Below are 19,645 nucleotides of genomic sequence, written 5' to 3'. Positions count from 1 at the left end.
TTTCTCATATAAGGTACTTTTACTGTACCAAATGGTAAACAGAGAACTGTTTACTTACCATTGTGTTACAACTGCCTATGTTAACAAGCTGTACAGGTTTGTAGTCTAGGAACAATACACTACACCATACAGGTATATAGTCGGCTACACCACCTAGGTTCGTGCAAGTACACTCTGTTTGCATGATGAAACCGCCTAACCATGCACTTCTCAGAATACATCCTGCTGTTACTGTGCTGATCCATGCTGCCGACAAGGATAAACCCTGAAAACATTACGCTAAATGAATGCATCACTAAAGGCCATGTATTTTGATCCCATTTATACAAAATGTCCAAAATAGGCAAATATTTAGAAGCCATTAGTGATTACACCAGGAGTTGAGGAGAGAATGGAACAGAGAGTGATTTAATGGACAGAGGGTTTCTTCTTTGATGAAAATGTTCTGAAATTAGTGGAGATGGCTGAATATACTGAAATCAACTGAATTGTGGCAAATTTTTTAAAGTGGTAAATTTTATGGTATGTAAATCATATCTTGAATAAAGCTGTTAGAAAAATTATCTGTGCTGGTGACACTGTATGGTTGGTTCTCTAGACAGGTGCTCTACAAACTAGGGCAAGGAGACCAAGTGAAATAACACACCTTAACAGAAACTCTCTTCCAATAGTTTTCTTGCCTACAGTCAAAACGCCTGGGTAGAAATGAAAGACAGACTACACTGAACAACTGTTTTATAAACCTTTATTGGAAAGGCTACAAACTTTATATTGCCACCGCATTTCTTATGTTTAAAGTGGTTGTGGGGAAGTAACCTTGGATACAAAACTATTATGCTGTTGAATCTTGCCCAGGCTTGTAAAATATTTTTTGTACAATGGAGGTAGAGTGGATAGGTCAATAATTTAAACCTCACAGGACTTGATTAGTGTCAGCACACCTTTTTTAATTCAGGTTTTCAGGTTCTAGTAGACCTAGAAATAAACTACAAATACTATATTTAGGCTCTGGGATGGCATTTAATATATTTAAGATTTTTAGTTTTCAGTTTTCCCCATTTGTTCCTTTATAAATGTAAAATTGTGCATCTGATGTCTCTTCTCTCAAATAAGTGTGTTCTAAAAATACCTACTGAGAGTGAAATGGTAAAAACCAGATGATGGAAAGAGAAACACAACATCCTTTTCATCGGTTTTACCTGATTTTTCTCAAACCAGCCTTTTTTTTTTTGCTTATTTTCTTTAGTTTGAAATATAAATAACTACAACAATGCATATTTCAGTTGCCTTCATTCTTAAAATCTGAATAAGCATCTTACTTTTCTATAAAACATTATAGAAACTCAAAATAATAATCAATGGCTTCTCCAATTCCAAATATTCAACTTAATGGAGACAGAGCATCTTTTACTTTTACATTTAATGAAAACAGAGGATTTGAACACGTTCTATGCAGACATGGTTTTACTATAGATTTGCTGTTACCTTACTTTTTTAAGGGGGTGGTGGTAGGGAGATACAGAAGTCAGGCTAGCCCAGTGCTTGGGAGTTACAGCACTCAAGAACACCCTGGCCTCTACAGAGCATCACTGAAGCCACTGAAGCCTGTCTCTACCAGCCTTTTGTCTTCCTAAGACTATAAGATGGGCACAGGCCTGAGATACAAGCTTCAGGCCAATGGGTTTTTATGGGCTGTTTAAGAACCAGCACTAAGGATACATTCTTTATGTTTTTCCTTCTAAAAATGTGACACAAAAGAATAATTTACACCAACCGCTTTTTATTATCGAGTTTCAGAAACCTTTCACAAGATGGTAAAAAAAAAAAAAAAAAAAAAAAAAAAAAAAAAAAAGAAAACAAAACAAAACAAAAAACCAAAAACAAAAAAACTTTACAACCACAGCTAATGTAATTTTTTCCATTGTTCCCAGTCAGCTCCAAACCCATTGTGTGCAAAGCCCATTTTTTTCCATGCATCTAAATGATAGATACAGGCTATGAAATTCTTTATTCTATTTGTAGCAGCTTATGCAGGTGCAGCCAAACACAAAGCTTCAGGACAAATTGTACAAACTTTACAATGTGGGATTTAAATTTAAAATATGAAACATAAAAATCTACACAAAACTGATAAAAATCAAGCACAGATACCAGGATTGAAACTTATAATAATCCATGTGTGAAAGGGAGTCTTGTTTCCTTTCAAGTGCTTTATTCTGCTATGGAACAGTCGAAATGAAGATGTAAAGCTTTGTGGTTAGTTTAAATTATACACTCTGTAGATACTATACCAATTTTAAAAGTTATACATAGACCAACAGATGTCCCTCAGTTCATCTGGATTGATAAGATACTCCAGCTGGATTGCTGAGAACAAATCAGGCAAATGTGGAAAGAAAATCCACCTGTGCAATTTGTTTGCAGAGTTTACTGATGGGCACACTGCACTCCAGGTCCATGATGGCTGCTGCTTTCTTCATCAGAGCTATCATTATAGGCTTCACGCCTCTGACCACCTCCTGAGCCTCGAGTGCTATCAAATTCCTGAAGCTCTACCTCCTCTGTTTCTCCAATTATGTTAGGAACTTCTGGTCTAGATGGCAGAAGATCTTCTAGTTCCTTTATTAAAACAAACAAAAACCAGGTTGGTTGTAATATTTTTATCAACTTTCTTTTTGATACATAGAATCCAGTGTCTGTCTAATAGTTTAAAAAGGGGCTGGGTGTGGTGGTTCACGCTTACAATCCCACCCAGCACTTTGGGAGGCTGAGGCAGGTGGATAATGAGGTCAGGAGATGAGACCATCCTGGACAACATGGTGAAGCCTCATCTCTACTAAAAATACAAAAAATTAGCCGGGCATGGTGGTGGGTACCTGTAATCCTAGCTAGTCAGAAGTCTGAGGCAGGAGAATCACTTGAACCCAGGAGGTGGAGGTTGCAGTAAGCTGAGATTGTGCCACTGCACACTCCAGCCTGGGTGACAGAGCAAGACTCCATCTCAAAAAAAAAAAAAAAAGTTAAAAAAAGGAATGTGGACTGGACTTTGAACTCTAAGTAAGAGATCACAAACTCATCACTCACAGGCCAAATCTGCAAGACATCTTTTGTGCAACCCATCTATTGCTTTAAGAACCAAAAAAAAGGTCATTATCTGCCAATACTTAAACATTAGAAAATTTCTACAGGAGACACGCCTTCCTGCATCCGGCATGGACACCAGCTGACGAGAAGGGGGTAGTGGCCCTGCCCTCTGCAGATGAGGAATCTGCTCTCTCCAGGGAGTGCTACTCCTCACCACCACCCACACCGAGTCTACTTTACTCTACAATTCCCTGCTTGGCCCCATCAACATTTACACCAGCAATACCCCATTTCCTAACAACTAGGAAAGCCTACCAATCACACAAATATACTTTAAAATTGAAAGTAACATGACTATTAAGAAACTTGAAGTCAGATGGGTGCAGTGGCTCACGACTGCAATCCCAGAACTTCGGGAGGCAGGAGGATTGCTTGAGACCAGTCTGGACAACATAGCAAGACTCCCATCTCTATAAAAAGTTTTAAAAAGCATTAGCTGGGTGTGCTGGTGCACACCTGTAGCAAGCCATGATCATGCCACTGCACGCCAGCCTGGGCAACAGAGTGAGACTCTCTTAAAAAGAAAGAAACTTGGCTGGGTGCAGTGGCTCACGCCTATAATCCCAGCACTTTGGGAGGCCGAGGCGGGTGGATCACAAGGTCAGGAGATTGAGACCATCAATCTAACATGGCTAACACAGTGAAATCCTGTCTCTAACTAAAAATACAGAAACAAAATTAGTGGGGTGTGGTGGTGGGTGCCTGTAGTCCCAGCTACTTGGGAGGCTGAGGCAGGAGAATGGCATGAACCTGGGAGGTGGAGCTTGCAGTGAGCTGAGATCACGCCACTGCACTCAAGCCTGGGCGACAGAGCAAGACTCCGTCTCAAAAACAACAACAACAACAACAACTAAAAACTTACCAGGCATCGTGGCTTATGCCTGTAATCCCAGCTACTTGGGTGGCGAAGGCATGAGGATCACTTGAACCTGGGAGGCGGGGGGTACAGTGAGCCGAGACTGCACCACTGCACTCCAGCTTGGGTGACACAGTGAGACTGTGTCTCAAAAAATTTTTTTTAAATTAGCCAGGCACGGCAGCACACACCTGTGGTCCCAGCTCCTTGGGGACTGAGGTGAGAGGATCGCTTGAGCCCAGGAGGTTGAGGCTGCAGTGAGCCACGATCACACCACCGCACCCCAGCCTGGGGACAGCCTTTTAGACAGAGACTCTGTCTAAAAACCCCAAAACCAAACCCCAAACTTGGAAGTCAACTGTTGTTTAATTTAAAGAACACTTACAGAAAGCTTGTCTGGGTTGATCCAGTTGTTTTCAGGAAACTGCACATCAAACTTTATGTAAAGATCACCTTTTTCAAAGGGATTACGATACTGCGGCATCCCTTCACCTCGAACTACACGAACACATCCTATTATTTAAGAGGAAATGTTTAATAATTTTACCCAAAAGAGGTGTTCAATTTTTTTAGAGTTATGCAGTATAAAAAAATTACAAATTGTAAGAATACTTGAAAACCAGAATCGGACAAAATCAAGACTTACCTGGTTCAATTACTTTGCCAGGGGGGTATTTCACCACAATCTGACGTCCATCAAGGTGCTTAAAGGTGAACTGAAATCCACATAGAGCTTCAACAAGTCCTATTTTATATGTCATGTGCAAATCATTCCCATCTCTCTGAAATACCTATAAATAAAGCACAAAAGAAATACATTTTCTTAAAAATTATGGAGCTACACCCTGCAGCATTATGTTCCTTGACTTAATTTCAAAACCTTATTTCTACCATTCACTGCAAATCCAAAGTGCCACTGTCCCTAGTGCCCTAAACCGCATTAGGAAAGCTAGCTATTCCCAAGTAGTATGTGAGAAACTTCCATGAGGAAGGTGTATTGGAACTGGTAAACAATGGCATTTATAAGAGCAACACAACTGAGGCCCCCAAAACAGGGCCAGGTATATTCTGCAACTATTGCCCACTTTCAGACTCTGCCTCTGGTGAAAAAGGTATAGAATGCCCAAAGGGCTTCTGCAGAACAGGCTCATCCTGGAGTGCTCCCCAGACATGATCATAACAGGGAAGGAGGGAGGGTCCAAGATCAACATAAAAAACCTCAACCAGTAACACCCAGCCAGCAAAGTCAAGTGGCTCAATTCTGTGCTTCACACACATACCAACAAGTCTCACATTACTAAAATGCAAAACTGGCTCATTCAATATTACACTATAAGCCTATGGACTAGGTAATGCAAAAGGTATTGAGAATAAGCACAAAGAATGTTTCTGAGCCTTCAATGTGTAACGCCCAACCTGCAATTTTTGCTTAGATTTTACAATGGTCACTCTTCTTGTAAAGAATAATCCTGGCTGGTTCACTTATAGAAAATCTGGTAGACAGGTTCTTTTCCTATGTTACTCTCCTAAATTTACCCATTAAACAAAGTTAAACCATTACCTTAACCAATGATTCTCTAAGTGTGGTTCTGGACCAGCAGCTTCAGGAAACTTGTTAGGAACACATATTCTTGGGGCCCACTTCCATTCCTGCCAGAAACAAGGCAGGCAGGACCCAGCTTCTGTAGTCCTAACAAGCCCTCCAGGCAATTCTTTTTTTTTTTTTTGAGACAGAGTCTCGCTCTGTCGCCCAGGCTGGAGTGCAGTGGCGCAATCTTGGCTCACTGCAAGCTCCACCTCCTGGGTTCACGCCATTCTCCTGCCTCAGCCTCTCCAAGTGGCTGGGACTACAGGCGCCCGCCACCACGCCCGGCTAATTTTTTTTTTTTTTTGCATTTTTAGTAGAGATGGGGTTTCACTGTGGTCTCGATCTCCTGACCTTGTGATCCGCCCACCTCGGCCTCCCAGAGTGCTGGGATTACAAGCGTGAGCCACCGTGCCCGGCCAGGCAATTCTTATGTGTGCTAAAGTGTGAGATCCAAGAAGGTATGTTATCTATGCACATTTATTCAAGTGTTCCTCACAACAGGACCAACAGTTTCTTTAATGCAGGATTTTTCAATGCATTAAAAATGCTAAGTAGGCCAGGTGCAGTGGCTCATACCTGTAATCCCAGCACTTTGGGAGGCCAAGGCAGGCGGATCACAAGGTCAGGAGTTCAAGACCAGCCTGGCCAATATGGTGAAACCCCATCTGTACTAAAAATACAAAAATTAGCCAGGTGTGGTGGTGCGCACCTGTAGTCCCAGCTACTTAAGAGGCTGCGGCAGGAGAATCACTTGAACATGGGAGGCAGAAGCTGCAGTGAACCAAGATCATGCCACTGCACTCCAGCCTGGGCGACAGAGCGAGACTCCATCTCAATAAGAAAAAAATAAAAAAATTTAAAAAAGCTAAACATAGGGTCAGAGCTTTGGGAGGCCAGTTCACAACAGCAACATAGGGAGACAAAAAATTAAAACAAAATAGGCTAGTTGAGGCAGGACGATCCCTTGAGCCCAGGAGTTGGAGCCTGCAGTGGCAGTCCCTCCTCATTAATGATCCAGCCACTGTACTCCAGCCTGGGTGACAGAAGGACATCCTGTCTCTTAAAAAGAATAATAATAAATTTAAAATAAAATGCTAAGTATACTGTAAAATGCCAGTGTTCTAAGAACCATCTTACCAAATATCCTTTGTTAAAGTCATATTATTTTAGGACGCATGCAGTGGCTCATGCCTATAATCCCAGCACTTTGGGAGGCTGAGGCAGGTGGATCACCTGAGGTCAACATGGCGAAATTCCGTCCCTACTAAAAATACAAAAACTAGCTGGGTGTGGTGGCATGAGCCTGTAGTCCCAGCTACTTGGGAGGCTGAGGCAGGAGAATTGCTTGAACCCAGGAGGTGGAGGTTGCAGTGAACAGAGATCGTGCCACTGCACTCCAGCCTGGGTGACAGAGTAAGACTCCATCTCAAAAAAAATAAAATAAAAATATAAAGTGGGGCAGGGCATGGTGGCTCACACCTATAATCCTAGCACTTCGGGAAGCCAAGGTAGGCAGATCACTTGAGGTCAGGAGTTTGAGACCAACCTGGCCAACATGGTGAAACCCTGTCTCTACTAAAAATACAATTGTGCCACTGCACTCCAGTCTGGGCGACAGGGTGAGACTGTCTCAAAAAAAAAAAAAAAGAATAGAGAACAGGAATACACATCATGTTCTTGTACAGGAGAGTTCAACTGAAAGTGATTTCAATAAAAAATGATTATCAGGATGGTTGTTGCAGTGGAGGGGGGAAGCTAAACAATTTGATGTTAAAAGTTTCAACAGAATAAATAAACAAGAATGCCAGAGAGTTTCTGAAAAACAAGATTGATGAGGAGGGACCACCAAGCACTAGACCAGAAAACACTTAAAAGTCATAATTTCTGCATAACAAAAGCACAAGTTATAGAGGCGTGACTAACATCACCAGGTTCTGTGGTTTGATGCTGTACAAATGCACTATGGCAACCAGACGACCGAGACACACAAACAGGCACACTGACAAGTGACATGGCAAGATGATGACTATAGATGATACAGCACTCCTAAGAAGGAACGAGACAAACTTCCATTCTAACCTTTACCACCTTCTATTTTCTACTTTAGACACTAGTTACATCTGCCTTCTGTTGAAAATTCCATGCCAATTCCACTGCTGCCAACAATTTTCAGAGATGAGTTACTTCCCAACACCTCCCCACAGGCCCCAAGAAAGAAGCTTATTCATAATCTCATTTGACTCTTTAATATCCAGAAAGTCCAGGGAAGCCAAAGCTAGTAAACGGGGCCCAGATCTTAAGTCCTTTGCCTCCAAATTCAATGATCTACTTTTAAAAACCCAATTTAATTATGCAGCAACACTAAAAACTGAACTTAGGGATAAAAAAAGGTTTTACCATCAGTTTGACATGCCTCAAACCAAAAAAAATCATCTTTCCTCTGCAAATGAGCATTCCTTCTTCACTTCCTATCATGAGGCTGCACTGCCAGACATCATTTGAAAACAAACCCCAAACTACTCCAAGGATTCTATCAATGAAAATGCCCAGGCACTGTCTGTACCATTTTACAACACAGTCTAACCTACATCCAAGCAGAATTTCCAATTATTTAGCTGTCTTGCTAGCTTTCTCCCTCATATTCCTGATATGGTGGTGTGCATAGCAGCAAAACTGAATGAACAAGGAAGTAGCTAAAATGTTAACAAATAGCAAATCTTGTAAATATTCATCCTACAAGACCCAAAGGCAGAATTCTAAAAACTACTCTTACTTTCTGATAACCTAGAAGATGTTTGCTATTTGTAGGGTTGGCAATTTCCACAAAAAGCCAAAATACATTATTTGTAGCTTTGCTGAGTCATGAAAGCTGACTAGCACGCCCTGATTGTCCAGGAGATCAAGTCTGACCTTGTGAGGGATTACAACCAAATTCCTAAAACCTGCATCTCAATATGGCTTTGTTGTTCTCTATTGGATTCTTAAAGTGATTTTTAAAATTTACTCTATTTGAAGAAATGACCACCACAGAAGGACGATCTCCTTCTTTATCAAATATAACCTTTAAATTATAAACGGATAATCAGCTTGCCCACCTTTTTAGAATTAAAAAGAATAACCTTTCACTGAACATAATACAAATGTACCGTTTCTCTGTGTTCATTAGGCTTACGCATAGGAGAAAATTTTAGGGCAAACTAAAAAGGTGGTTAACCTGTGATGTAATGACTTTCAGAGGAACACATGAGTAAATGTGATCAAGTACAAAGCTAGAGTCCTATCGAGTGCTTCTAACATTCGAGAATTTAGGTGATTACTGGAGGGGTTTTTCATGAATAGTTCCAGATACATTCTTTATGAGTAAGGTCTACAGTATACAATATGGACATTAAAAATATACAAGTGCAATGTTAAAATCAAAATAACATACACTAGGCTGGGCACTGTGGCTCACACCTGTAATCCCAGCACTTCGGGAGGTCTGGGAGGTCGAGACAGGAGGATCACTTGAGCTCAGATGTTCAAGACCAGCCTGGGCAATATGGCAAGACCCTGTCTCTACTAAAAATACAAACCCCCCTCCCAAAAAACAAACAAACAAAAAAACAGATGGGCATGATGGTGCGCCAGTAGTCCCAGCTACTTGGGAGGCTGAGATGAGAGGACTGCTTGGGACCAGGGGCGAAGGTTGCAGTGATTCCAGATCACACTGCTGTACTCCAGCCAGGGCGACAGAGCAAGACCATCTCAAAAACAAAAACCCCCCAAAACATACACTAGTGACCACATTCTTCAGAAACTTCTAAAAATATATATATATTTTTTGAAAATCCCAAAACTCTTTCAAGGATAGCTCATTTGGCTACCCAGTAAGTAAAAACCAAATCAACAGAGCAGCAGAGTTTCACAGTGAAAAAACAGGCTGCCTTAGACCAACTGGTCCAACGCCCAGTGCCCTTATTTTCATAAACAAAGAAACTGAGACAGTAAGATTACCTACAGTTAAAGTGTTAGTCAATGACCAGGCCAGAGGAGAATCGCTTGAACCTGGGAGGCAGAGGCTGCAGTGAGCCAAGATCGTGCCACTGCACTCCAGCCTGGGTAACAGAGCAAGACTCCGTCACAAAAAAAAAAGACCAACGCCGGGCGCAGTGGCTCCCGCTTTTAATCCCAGCACTTTGGGAGGCTGAGGCAGGCGGATCACCTGAGGTCGGGAGCTCGAGACCAGCCTGACCAACATGGAGAAAGCCTGTCTCTACTAAAAATAAAAATTAGCCAGGAGTGATGAAGCATGCCTGTAGTCCCAACTACTCGGGAGGCTGAGGCAGGAGAATCACTTGAACCCGGGAGGCAGAGGTTGTAGTGAGCCGAGATCGCGCCATTGCACTCCAGCCTGGGCAACAAGAGTGAAACTCCATCTTGGGGGAAAAAAAAAAAAACCAAGCCAGGACTAAAACTGACTCTTACAGTGCTTCTAACTGCACCTGCCTTGTTAGTCTTTCTTACACAAGCCCGTCTTAGGAACTCGCCATGATGCCCTTAACTTCACCAGCGTTCAGTGTTGCTCCAGGGACTCCAAACAGATCTAACCTATTTCTCACAAGCAAGAAGTACTTCTGAATAAAACAAAATACAAAAAACTAAAAAAAGGAAAATCACCTCATGTTCTTTCTCCTGTAGCAAAAGAACAATGTCTCCGGGTTCCACTCCTGGGGCCTGGTCTGCTTCCCCAGTGAATGTAATTCTCTGTCCATGTTTCATGCCTTTGTCTACGTGGACTTCAAGAATCTTGACTTCTTTAATCACCTTCTTCCCTTCACATTTTTTACAGCGGTCTTTTTCATTAATTACCTCTCCTGGAAAGAGAAGTCATCGAAACTTTCAGCAAGAGTACTATACTGTACTCTTAATACCCTTATTCTTTAAATATACTTTCTGTACTTCTTTTAATCGCTACCTAAATTTTTATTCAAAGCAGCATTCTGAGGCCAAGCATAGTGGCTCAAGCCTGCAATCGCAGCATTTTGCGAGGTCAGGGTGGTAGGATCATTTGAGCTCAGGATCTGAGACCAGCCTAGCAACACAGTGAGACCTTGCCTCTACTATAAATAAAAAAAGTTAGCCGGCATGGTAGTGCACACCTGTAATCCTGGCTACTGGGGAGGCTGAGGAGGGAGGACTGCTGGAGTTCGAGGCTGCAGTGAGTTATAATCATGCCACTGCACCCCAGTCTGGGTGACAGTGTGAGGCCATGTCTCAAAACAAAACAAAAAAAAGCACTATTCTGAATAACAAAAACTTATATCTTACTACTGCAGATTGCCTGAAGGACTCAGCTTCCCACTATTTCAGAATGTAATGTATCCATACCATGTTTAGGGCAACACAGCTTTTCTCTTATAATTATGGTATTAAAAAACAAAACCATGATTATACATAGTATAGTGTGAAAAAACTGCGTCACTTTCTAATGGCTAATTACTGGCACATTTGAAGGCTTAGAAAGATGTGTATAACTGATTATTTAGGGACTGCTTCTGTAACAGTACTTTTGCAAAGTATGTTCTGCAAAACACGTTCTTCAAAATGGTAATGGTGGCCGAGCATGGTAGCTTACACTGGTAATCCCAGCCCTTTGGGAGGTGAAGGCAGGAGGATCGCCTGAGGTCAGGAGTTTGAGACCAGCCTGGCCAACATGGCGAAACCCCGTCTCCACTGAAAATACAAAAATCAGCCGGGCATGGTGGCAGGCGCCTGTAATCCCAGCTACTCAGGAGGCTGAGGAAGTAGAATCACTTGAACCAGGGAGGCAGAGGCTGCGGTGAGCTGAGATCGCACAACTGCACTCTAGCCTGGGCAACAGAGCAAGACTCCGTCTCACATACACAAAAAAATGTAATGGTACATGAGAAAGATTTCAGTTAACTTTGGTTTCTTGATAGTGGGAGTTAGCAATTTTAATAAAATAAAAGGAGGCCAAGAGTGGTGGCTAACACCTGTAATCCCAGCCTTTTTGGAGGCTGGGGCAGGAGAATTACTTGAACCCCGGAGTTCGAGACCAGCCTGGGCAACGTGGCAAAACCCCATCTCTACAGGAAATACAAAAATTAGCTGGGCATGGTGGCAAGCACCTGTGGACTCAGCTAATTGTGGGGTGAGGGGCTGAGGTGGAAGGATTGCTTGAGCGTGGGCGGTGGAGGCTGTGGTGAGCCGAGAGTGTGCCACTGCACTCCAGCCCAGGCGACAGCAAGACCCTATCTCCAAAAATAATAATTATTTTAAAAAAGAAAGTAAAATGCCAAGACTCTCCAGGAAGGAAATATCATATGTAACTTCTCATAATTATCTCATCACTTCCGATAGCCATTTGGAAAAGGATGCTATTGAACTATACTGTCTAATATGGTAGCCACTATCTACCTGTAGCTACTTAAGTTTATGTTTAAATTATTCAAATTTAAAATAGTTACCCAGTCACACTAGCCACATGTGAAGTATGCAGTAGTCACAGGTGATTAATAGCTACTGTACTGGACACTGCAGATACAGAACATTTCCATCACAGAAAAAAATTCTATTGGATAGCACTGCTCTAGAATGGCAGGGGTGGGAGGAGCTATGTGTTTTTATAATTAAAATTTTAATCAGAACACAGCCATATCCATTTGTCTGTGGCTATAAAAGCACTAAAAGGTCAGAGATGAGTAGTTGTGACAAAAACTATCTGGCCCACAAAGACTAAATTATTTACTTCTGTGAGGACAGCTTCAATCTCAAGATCAATTCTGAAAAGTTAACTAAAGGTTACAGTGAAATCTTCCACTTATCAGAATAACTAAACAATTACTTCTTTAGTTATTTATTATTTGATTATTTGTCCCTTTGTAGTTTAAAAGGTTCTATGTGATAAAAGGAGATAGTCCTCCTATGGTGGTCATTCCTACAGAGAATAAATAAAAGGTTATATTTGATAAAGAAGGAAATAGCAAAGGGACAAATAATCACCTTGCTCCTCTTTTCGGAATTAAAGAGAGTCACCTTTCACTAACACAATACAAATCTACTGTTTCTCTATGTTCACTGGGCTTAGGCATAATGGAGTAATTACTTTCACACTTTTATCTTCTATTTATTTTTTGCAACAGGGTCTTGCTCTGTCACCCTGGCTGGAGTGCACTGGTATGATCACGGCTCACTGCTCCCTTGAACTCTTGCGCTCAAGCAATCCTCCCGCCTCAGCCTCCCAGGCAGCTGGGACCACAGACATGCCCTGAGCCCCTCGTTACATATTTTTCTACACTTTTTTTCCTATAGTAATGAGGTCTCCCTATATCGCCCAAGCTGGCCTCCAACTCCTGGACTCAAGCAATCCACCTCTGTCTCCCAAAGTGCTGGAATTATAGGAATGAGCTAACGCATCTGGCCTCCTTTTTAACAAAATGTATACAATACCCTTCGAAATAAAAAATTGTAAACCTCTCCAATATCTGCATTCTCAATCCATTCCAACATAAAAGCAGAGAAGTACTGGCACACATACCTTCTCCATTACAATCAGAGCACACAGACTGCATCTGTTGTACCATCCCTGGAGCCAGCTGTCTGATCATGATGCGCACACCTCGACCTCGACAAGCACTACACTTCTGGACAGCTCCAGACTTTCCGCCTTGGCTAAAGCAAGCACAAGTTATGTATTAGGTTTTTGTCCACAGACCACTCCAATAAGCTATGACACACAGTAAGTGTGCTTTTACCTTCATCTTCAACCCCAATAACTTGTATTTAAATTGACTTCCAGAAGTATCAGAAAACGTTCTGCTAAGATTTATTTATTTATTGAGATGGAGTCTCACTCTGTCGCCCAGGCTGGAGTGCAGTGGCACAGTCTTGGTTCACTGCAACCTTCAACTCCCGGGTTCAAGCGATTCTCCTACCTCAGGTGACCCACCCGCCTCGGCCTCCCAAAGTGCTGGAATTACAGGTGTGAGCCACCGCACCCGGCCATAAGTTTTAACTCATAACAATTTTTATGTGGTACAGACATTCAATGTGATACTTAAAGAAGGGACAAAATGTACCCAATAAACCAGAGGACACACTTACCCACTGCATGCACTACAGAGTACATTCTTGCTAAGCTGTAGTTTGGTTGTCTTGCCATTATACAGATCTTCTAAAGATACTCTGGAAAGAAAAGAATCGGCTTCAATCAAATTTTGCCACATTTTCTCAAATATAAGATATAAGTAACAGCTGATATAGCAAATTCGTTATCAACGTTTAAAACAGAATTCAAAAACACTTCATAATCTCACATTAAATCAATTAAACTGAGGTTTATTTTACGGCTCAAATTAACAGAAATATTTTATGACTACAGACAGTATATATACGATACCCAAAGCCAGAGCCTATAGCATCAGGCCAATAATTTGCTGTGGTGGAATTTCTGATAAAGCTGATGACTTCGCAAACTCAAACATCACAACCTTCTGTTCTGAGGCATAAGCCCTCCACCTAACTCCTAATAAAAACCCTTCAGAAGAGGTACAATTATTATTACCATTTTGTGTGATAAAACTGAGGCACAGAACAGTCAAGTAACTTGCCCAAGATCACATAGGTGTCTGGCTCCAGAGTCCGTTTCCTCCATGGACAATTTAGAAAGGCTACAAAGTTATATTTTGGCTTAAGGGAGTCACTTAGATGGCGTATGTCTTAAAAAAAAATAAAAGTGGCTCTACCTATAGTATGACAGAAAGGAGGGAAAGAATAGTTTTTCATGCCAGGTGCAGTGGCTCATGCCTATAATCCCAGCACTTCGGGAGACTGAGGAGGGAGGATTGCTTGAGCCCAGAGGTCAAGACCAGCCTGAGCAACTTAGAGAGACCTCATCTTTACCAAAAAATAAAAAATAATTAGCCAGGTGTAGTGGCATGTCTGAAGTCCCAGCTACCCAGGAGGCTGAGGCAGGGGAATTGCTTAAGCCCTGGAGATTGAGGCTGCAGCGAGCTGAGATCGCACCACTGCACTCCAGCCTGGGGGACAGAGTGAGACAAGTCCTTATGTGTGGAGTTTTCTACTTGTGGCATCATGATGGTGCTCAAAAAGTTTCATATTTTGGAGCACTTCAGATTTCAGATTAGGAATGGTCATCCCGTTATTATTTGCTTTAAAATCCTGAGAGTTAGAGGAACAAAAAAATAGTTTGAAGTGTTTTACAAAGCACCTATACTATTTTGTGATATTCAAACTTTCTTAAAACTGTTATTCTCAGAAACTTGAAACTGTTGTAGGCAGGATAAGAATACCACACGTATGGACAAAACATTACCAACAACACTGTCAAATAATGACCTATCAATAGCTGGGCTTCAGACAAAAACGCTTGTTGCATCTTGTATACTCTCCATAACAAATCATTTAAAGAAAATTGGCTTTCTTCCCCTACATATTAAATTACAATTGGTATGCACAACCAGTATCCTAAGCCAGAAAAAAATACACATTTCAACAAAGAAGGCCAAGGAAGGAAAAATGCAGGTAATGGTTTGGCAAGGCTGGCACTCTCCATTAGTGGGGCCTAAACTGGCACAATCCCTCTGCAAGGCAATTTAGTTGTATTTATCAGCCTCAAAACACTCATGCCTGCCTGGGAATCTCTGCCAAGGAGAAACAAAGCTCTACATAAAGATACTCACAGTAGCAGTATCTATTACAGAAAAAAAAACCTGGCAATACCCTATATAAAAGGTAAATAAATCATAGAATGCAGTATTATCAACATAGTATTTGTAATAACAGGAAAATTTGAAATGTTAAAACAGCAGAAAACTGTTTCACTATATAGCATAACTTTTTTTAAAACATGAAGTACTATAAAGTACAGAGAGCACTCTTTTGATCCTATTTTCTTTTTAGACCATTTCTATATTAAAGAAAAATATAAACGAATTAACCTGCACTGCACAAATATTACCATTGGAATGGTATCCAAATGTTAATTTCTGAGGGTAAATTCTTTTAAAAAACAAATTTAAGGATTCAATGAGACTCAAGTTAACACATAACATGACTTCCTCTAATTTACTCAAGTGTATAAACTAGGATATTATGAAATATTTTAAATAAGTACCTGAACTTCAGCCACTGACATTTGCTAATAAAATCATTTATCGGTCCATGAAAAAAAGAATGGGAAAAAAGACCTCCCAGATTTTGCAAAGTGAAATAGCTATTTTCATACTGGAGAGGGCTTGTGGATTCACAGTCTAAGACTAAGGTCAGGCACCATTCATGTGCTGGCAGGTTAAGGTCAGGCTGGAAGCCAGCAAGCTCCATGGAAACCAACTTAGAAGAGTTCACACTGAGGATCAAGTAATGAGTGACTCTAACATGTACACAAAGTAGGCAGACAGTCACTCATTTTTAGTTTTTAAATAAAAGGTAACTTGGAAGATTCATATACTTCAAAGAAAATAGGCCGGGTGCAGTGGCTTATGCTTGTAATCCCAGCACTTTGGGAGGATGAGGCAGGCAGATCACCTGAGTTCAAGACCAGCTTGGCCAACATGGCGAAACCCTGTCTCTACTAAAAAACACAAAAATTAGCCGGGCATGGTGGTGGGTGCCTGTAATTCCAGCTACTTGGGAGGCTGAGGCAGGAGAACTGCTTGAACCTGAGAGGAGGAGGATGCAGTGAGCCTAGATGGTGCCACTGCACTCCAACCTGGGCGACAGAGTGAGACTCCATTTCAAAAAAAAAAAAAAAAAAAGGTCAGGCACGGTGGCTCACGCCTGTAATCCCAGCACTTGGGAGGCTGAGGCAGGCAGATCATCTGAGGTTGGGAGTTCGAGACCAGCATGGCCAACATGGAGAAACCTCATCTCTTCTAAAAATACAAAATTAGCCGGGCTTGGTGGCACATGCCTGTAACCCCAGCTACTCGGGAGACTGAGGCAGGAGAATCGCTTGAACCCAGGAGGCAGAGGTTGCAGTGAGCTGAGATTGTGCCACTGCACTCTAGCCTGGACAACAAGAGCGAAACTCAGTCTCAAAAAAAAAAAAAGAGAGAAAATGATCTTCACACTTGAAATTTTAAGTCCTATAACAAGCAGCCTCAGAACCATATAAAACCATCTTCCTCTCATTAAAGAATATCTATCGACTGTCCTTTTAAGAGCTACAGCGAAATAGAAACATTCAGATAATCAAATTCAATTTAGTCACCAAAAGAAGACAAGGCAAATGGAAGTTTTTCTAATGAAGGAGAAACAAAGCTCCTTCATTAGAAACATTCTGTGAGTTTTTTTTCTTTTACTGAGTCATTATCCCACTTGACAAAAAGTACTTAATTTTTTAAAACAACAAAACAAGATATTCACTTGAGTGGATGCATCATGTCCTCTCCTCTTCTTCTGCCATTTCGACTTCTACTCTGATTGCCCATGAAGCCGAACAATCCCCCACCAAAAATGTGAGAGAAAATATCATCCATGCCACCACCTCCGCCGCTGCCTTCCCGAAGACCTTGCTCTCCGTATCTGTCATATAACTCACGCTTCTCAGGATTTGATAGTACTTCATATGCAAAACTTATTTCTTTAAACTATAAAGAAAAGGTAAAAATAAAAATAATTGCATTTTCAAGTAGAAGAGTGGGGAGAAGCTACAGGAATCCAGAATCCATTTAATTCTAAAAAAAGGGACAAGTTACCTTTGACTTGATTCTGGTTCTATTTACCACCCACCACTCCTCAGAATGGTAGTACTCTTATTCTAAAACTAAAATACTCTTGACATTATGAAAATGTGGCTGTGTGGGCATAGCTGGATTTTTTTTCCTGTAACATTCCTTTTTTTCAAGGAGGGCAATTTAAGTTAGAGCTAAAACCCCTGGAATAAAAAAGTTGCAAATAACTTACTTTGTCTCCTGCATTTGGATTCTTATCAGGATGATATTCCTTGGCTAACTTTCTGTATGCCTTTGAAAACGGATAAAAACAAAAAAGGTTATAACTAAACACCAGTTTAAAGTTTTGTAATAACTTAATATCCACTTTTCTGAGAAGTAATGTTCTAGAGTTTAACCTTCCAAAAATATTTTCTATTCGTAGGGATTCTTTGGCACTTTCTCACGATACTGTTTACTAATGTAATATAACCAAGTAGACAGTAGCTATACTTGAAAACAGGTTACAGCGACGTGAAAACCAGATAAAACAATGAAGCAATGCCACAGAGAAAAACAAAATGTTCAAACATTATCCATATTTTCCCTATTGTCAAGTGTCTTTGATGGCCAAGTAACCAGACCAAGACGACCCTAATAAATTCGAGATAAATGACTGTTAAAGCTTTACGGACTGCAAAACATTACTATAAATCAAGCTAAAGTCACAATTCCTGCTCCCGATGGCTCATGCCTTCCTAACTGTAACATCATGAAAAAGTAAAGGTGGTCCTAGGTAGCGTCTTTAGGTGTTTTATTTGCACGTGGTGGTTAACTGGGGTCGTGGTGGCAACTTCGGTGGTAGAGAAGTTGCACACTCTCTCAACGAGGTGTTTGGGTCCTACAGCACTTAAATCTTCATTCACGGAGGCTCGTGAATTATATAATACAGACTAGCATTTCCGGTAAGGTAACAGGAAGTCCACTGTACTCTTCTCACTGCCTAAGGAGCATTCTCATTTTTCTCGGCTTACAAATCCGGATGCTCTTAGCCTGGTGAGGATGCTGTGGGGCTTAAATGCCTCGTGTGCTTTGAAATCCTGAGATGAAAGATATCGCAGCATTGCAAACAGCGATAATAAGGCCTTCTATCTATGTTTACTGTACACTCAAGCGTTTGGCTGGGACCACGGCTTATTCCTAAGCAGGTACAGGACATTAGCACTACCTGCCCAAAGAACAATGCATCCAAACACAGACCCAGCTACCTCCGGGTCAATGGGCGAGGGAGGAAGAGAGGGAGGAGCTCCCGCAGCCGGCGGCCGCGGAACCCAGGAAACAACCCCATCTGCCCGAGGCGCTCTGTGGGGGCGGCCTCGACCTCCCCGCCGTTCCCCCCCGCGGAGCACCAGACCCGGGGCCGACGGCCGCGGGGCGGACAGCTTCTCTCCCGGGGCCGGGATGCGCTGAGCACCTCGGTCCAACCTGTTTTTCCGGGGTGGTGACCTCGACGCCAAGGGCCGGGCGAGCTGCTGCCTCCCGGGGAGACCGGCCCCCGGCGCTCGCCCGAGGAGGGAGGAAGGGCTCCCATCGTGTTTGCGCAGGAGTGAGTTTTATTTGCTACATCTGCGGGCGGGCGGGGCCGGCGGCCCAAGGTCAGCCGAGGCCGGAGTGCGCGGCTCGCGGCGAGGCCGGTCCCGCCGCCGCTGCCGATTCCCAGCCCGGGCCAGTCACGGCCGGCGCCGGCTCGCGGGCAGCCCAGTAGCGCGGCCTGGCTGAAGAAGATATCCCTGGCCGCGCAGGCCCCGCGCCCCTCACACCCGCCCGGCCCGCTCCCGGATACCTTCTTCAGCTCGTTCTCGCTGGCGCCGGGCGGGACGCCCAGGATGTCGTACAGCTTCGTGTCAGCCACGTTAGCCATGGCGGCCGGCCGGGCAGTGCTCGGGGAGAAGGTGGCGGAGCAGACGGAGCGGAATCGGGCCCACAAGCGGCGTCGGCGGCGGCACAGGCCGAGGGAGACAGCGAGGAAGAAGCGAGGGCGGGGCTGAACTTTGACCCAGCGCACGGTGCGCCGTGACGTCGCTGTGCGGAGCCCGCCCCCAAGCGCCCGAGGCGCGGCCACGGGGGTCGAAGTAGTGAAAAGGGGGCTCGGTGTTCTGTTCTCCTCCAGGTCCGGGCTGCTGGGCAGGGCAACGTAGGAAATGAAGAACTTTGCACGGCGCACCCCGGGAATTCAGCTTCCTCTCAAAAGCCATGGTTGCGAGGTCGCGTGTTTAACCTCGCACTGGGTGCTGAGGGAATTAACAGGCCTGCGCAGCAGCTTCGTTAGCTTCGAAAGAAAATGGGCCCCGGCTCCCGCATGAGGCCCACCTGGCGCGCAGA

The 19,645-nt window shown here is 42.9% G+C and overlaps 1 protein-coding gene across 1 annotated transcript; it reads right to left on the bottom strand.

The window, feature by feature from the left end:
* Positions 1-1,241: 1,241 nt before the first annotated feature.
* Positions 1,242-19,392, bottom strand: DNAJA2 (DnaJ heat shock protein family (Hsp40) member A2). The gene is made up of 9 exons (XM_003280406.3): positions 19,107-19,392; positions 17,517-17,576; positions 16,977-17,200; positions 13,695-13,775; positions 13,129-13,262; positions 10,248-10,444; positions 4,647-4,791; positions 4,386-4,513; positions 1,242-2,619 (listed from the first exon to the last, which is right to left on the bottom strand). Exons 1-9 carry the CDS (start codon positions 19,182-19,184, stop codon positions 2,428-2,430), a joined length of 1,239 nt encoding a protein of 412 aa, XP_003280454.1. The 5' UTR covers positions 19,185-19,392; the 3' UTR covers positions 1,242-2,427.
* Positions 19,393-19,645: the final 253 nt, after the last annotated feature.

The sequence above is a fragment of the Nomascus leucogenys genome, chromosome 2, assembly GCF_006542625.1.
Source record: "Nomascus leucogenys isolate Asia chromosome 2, Asia_NLE_v1, whole genome shotgun sequence".
Taxonomy (NCBI): domain Eukaryota; kingdom Metazoa; phylum Chordata; class Mammalia; order Primates; family Hylobatidae; genus Nomascus; species Nomascus leucogenys.
Note: the sequence above shows the minus strand (reverse complement) of the source record. Positions and strands in the feature narration are given on the sequence as shown.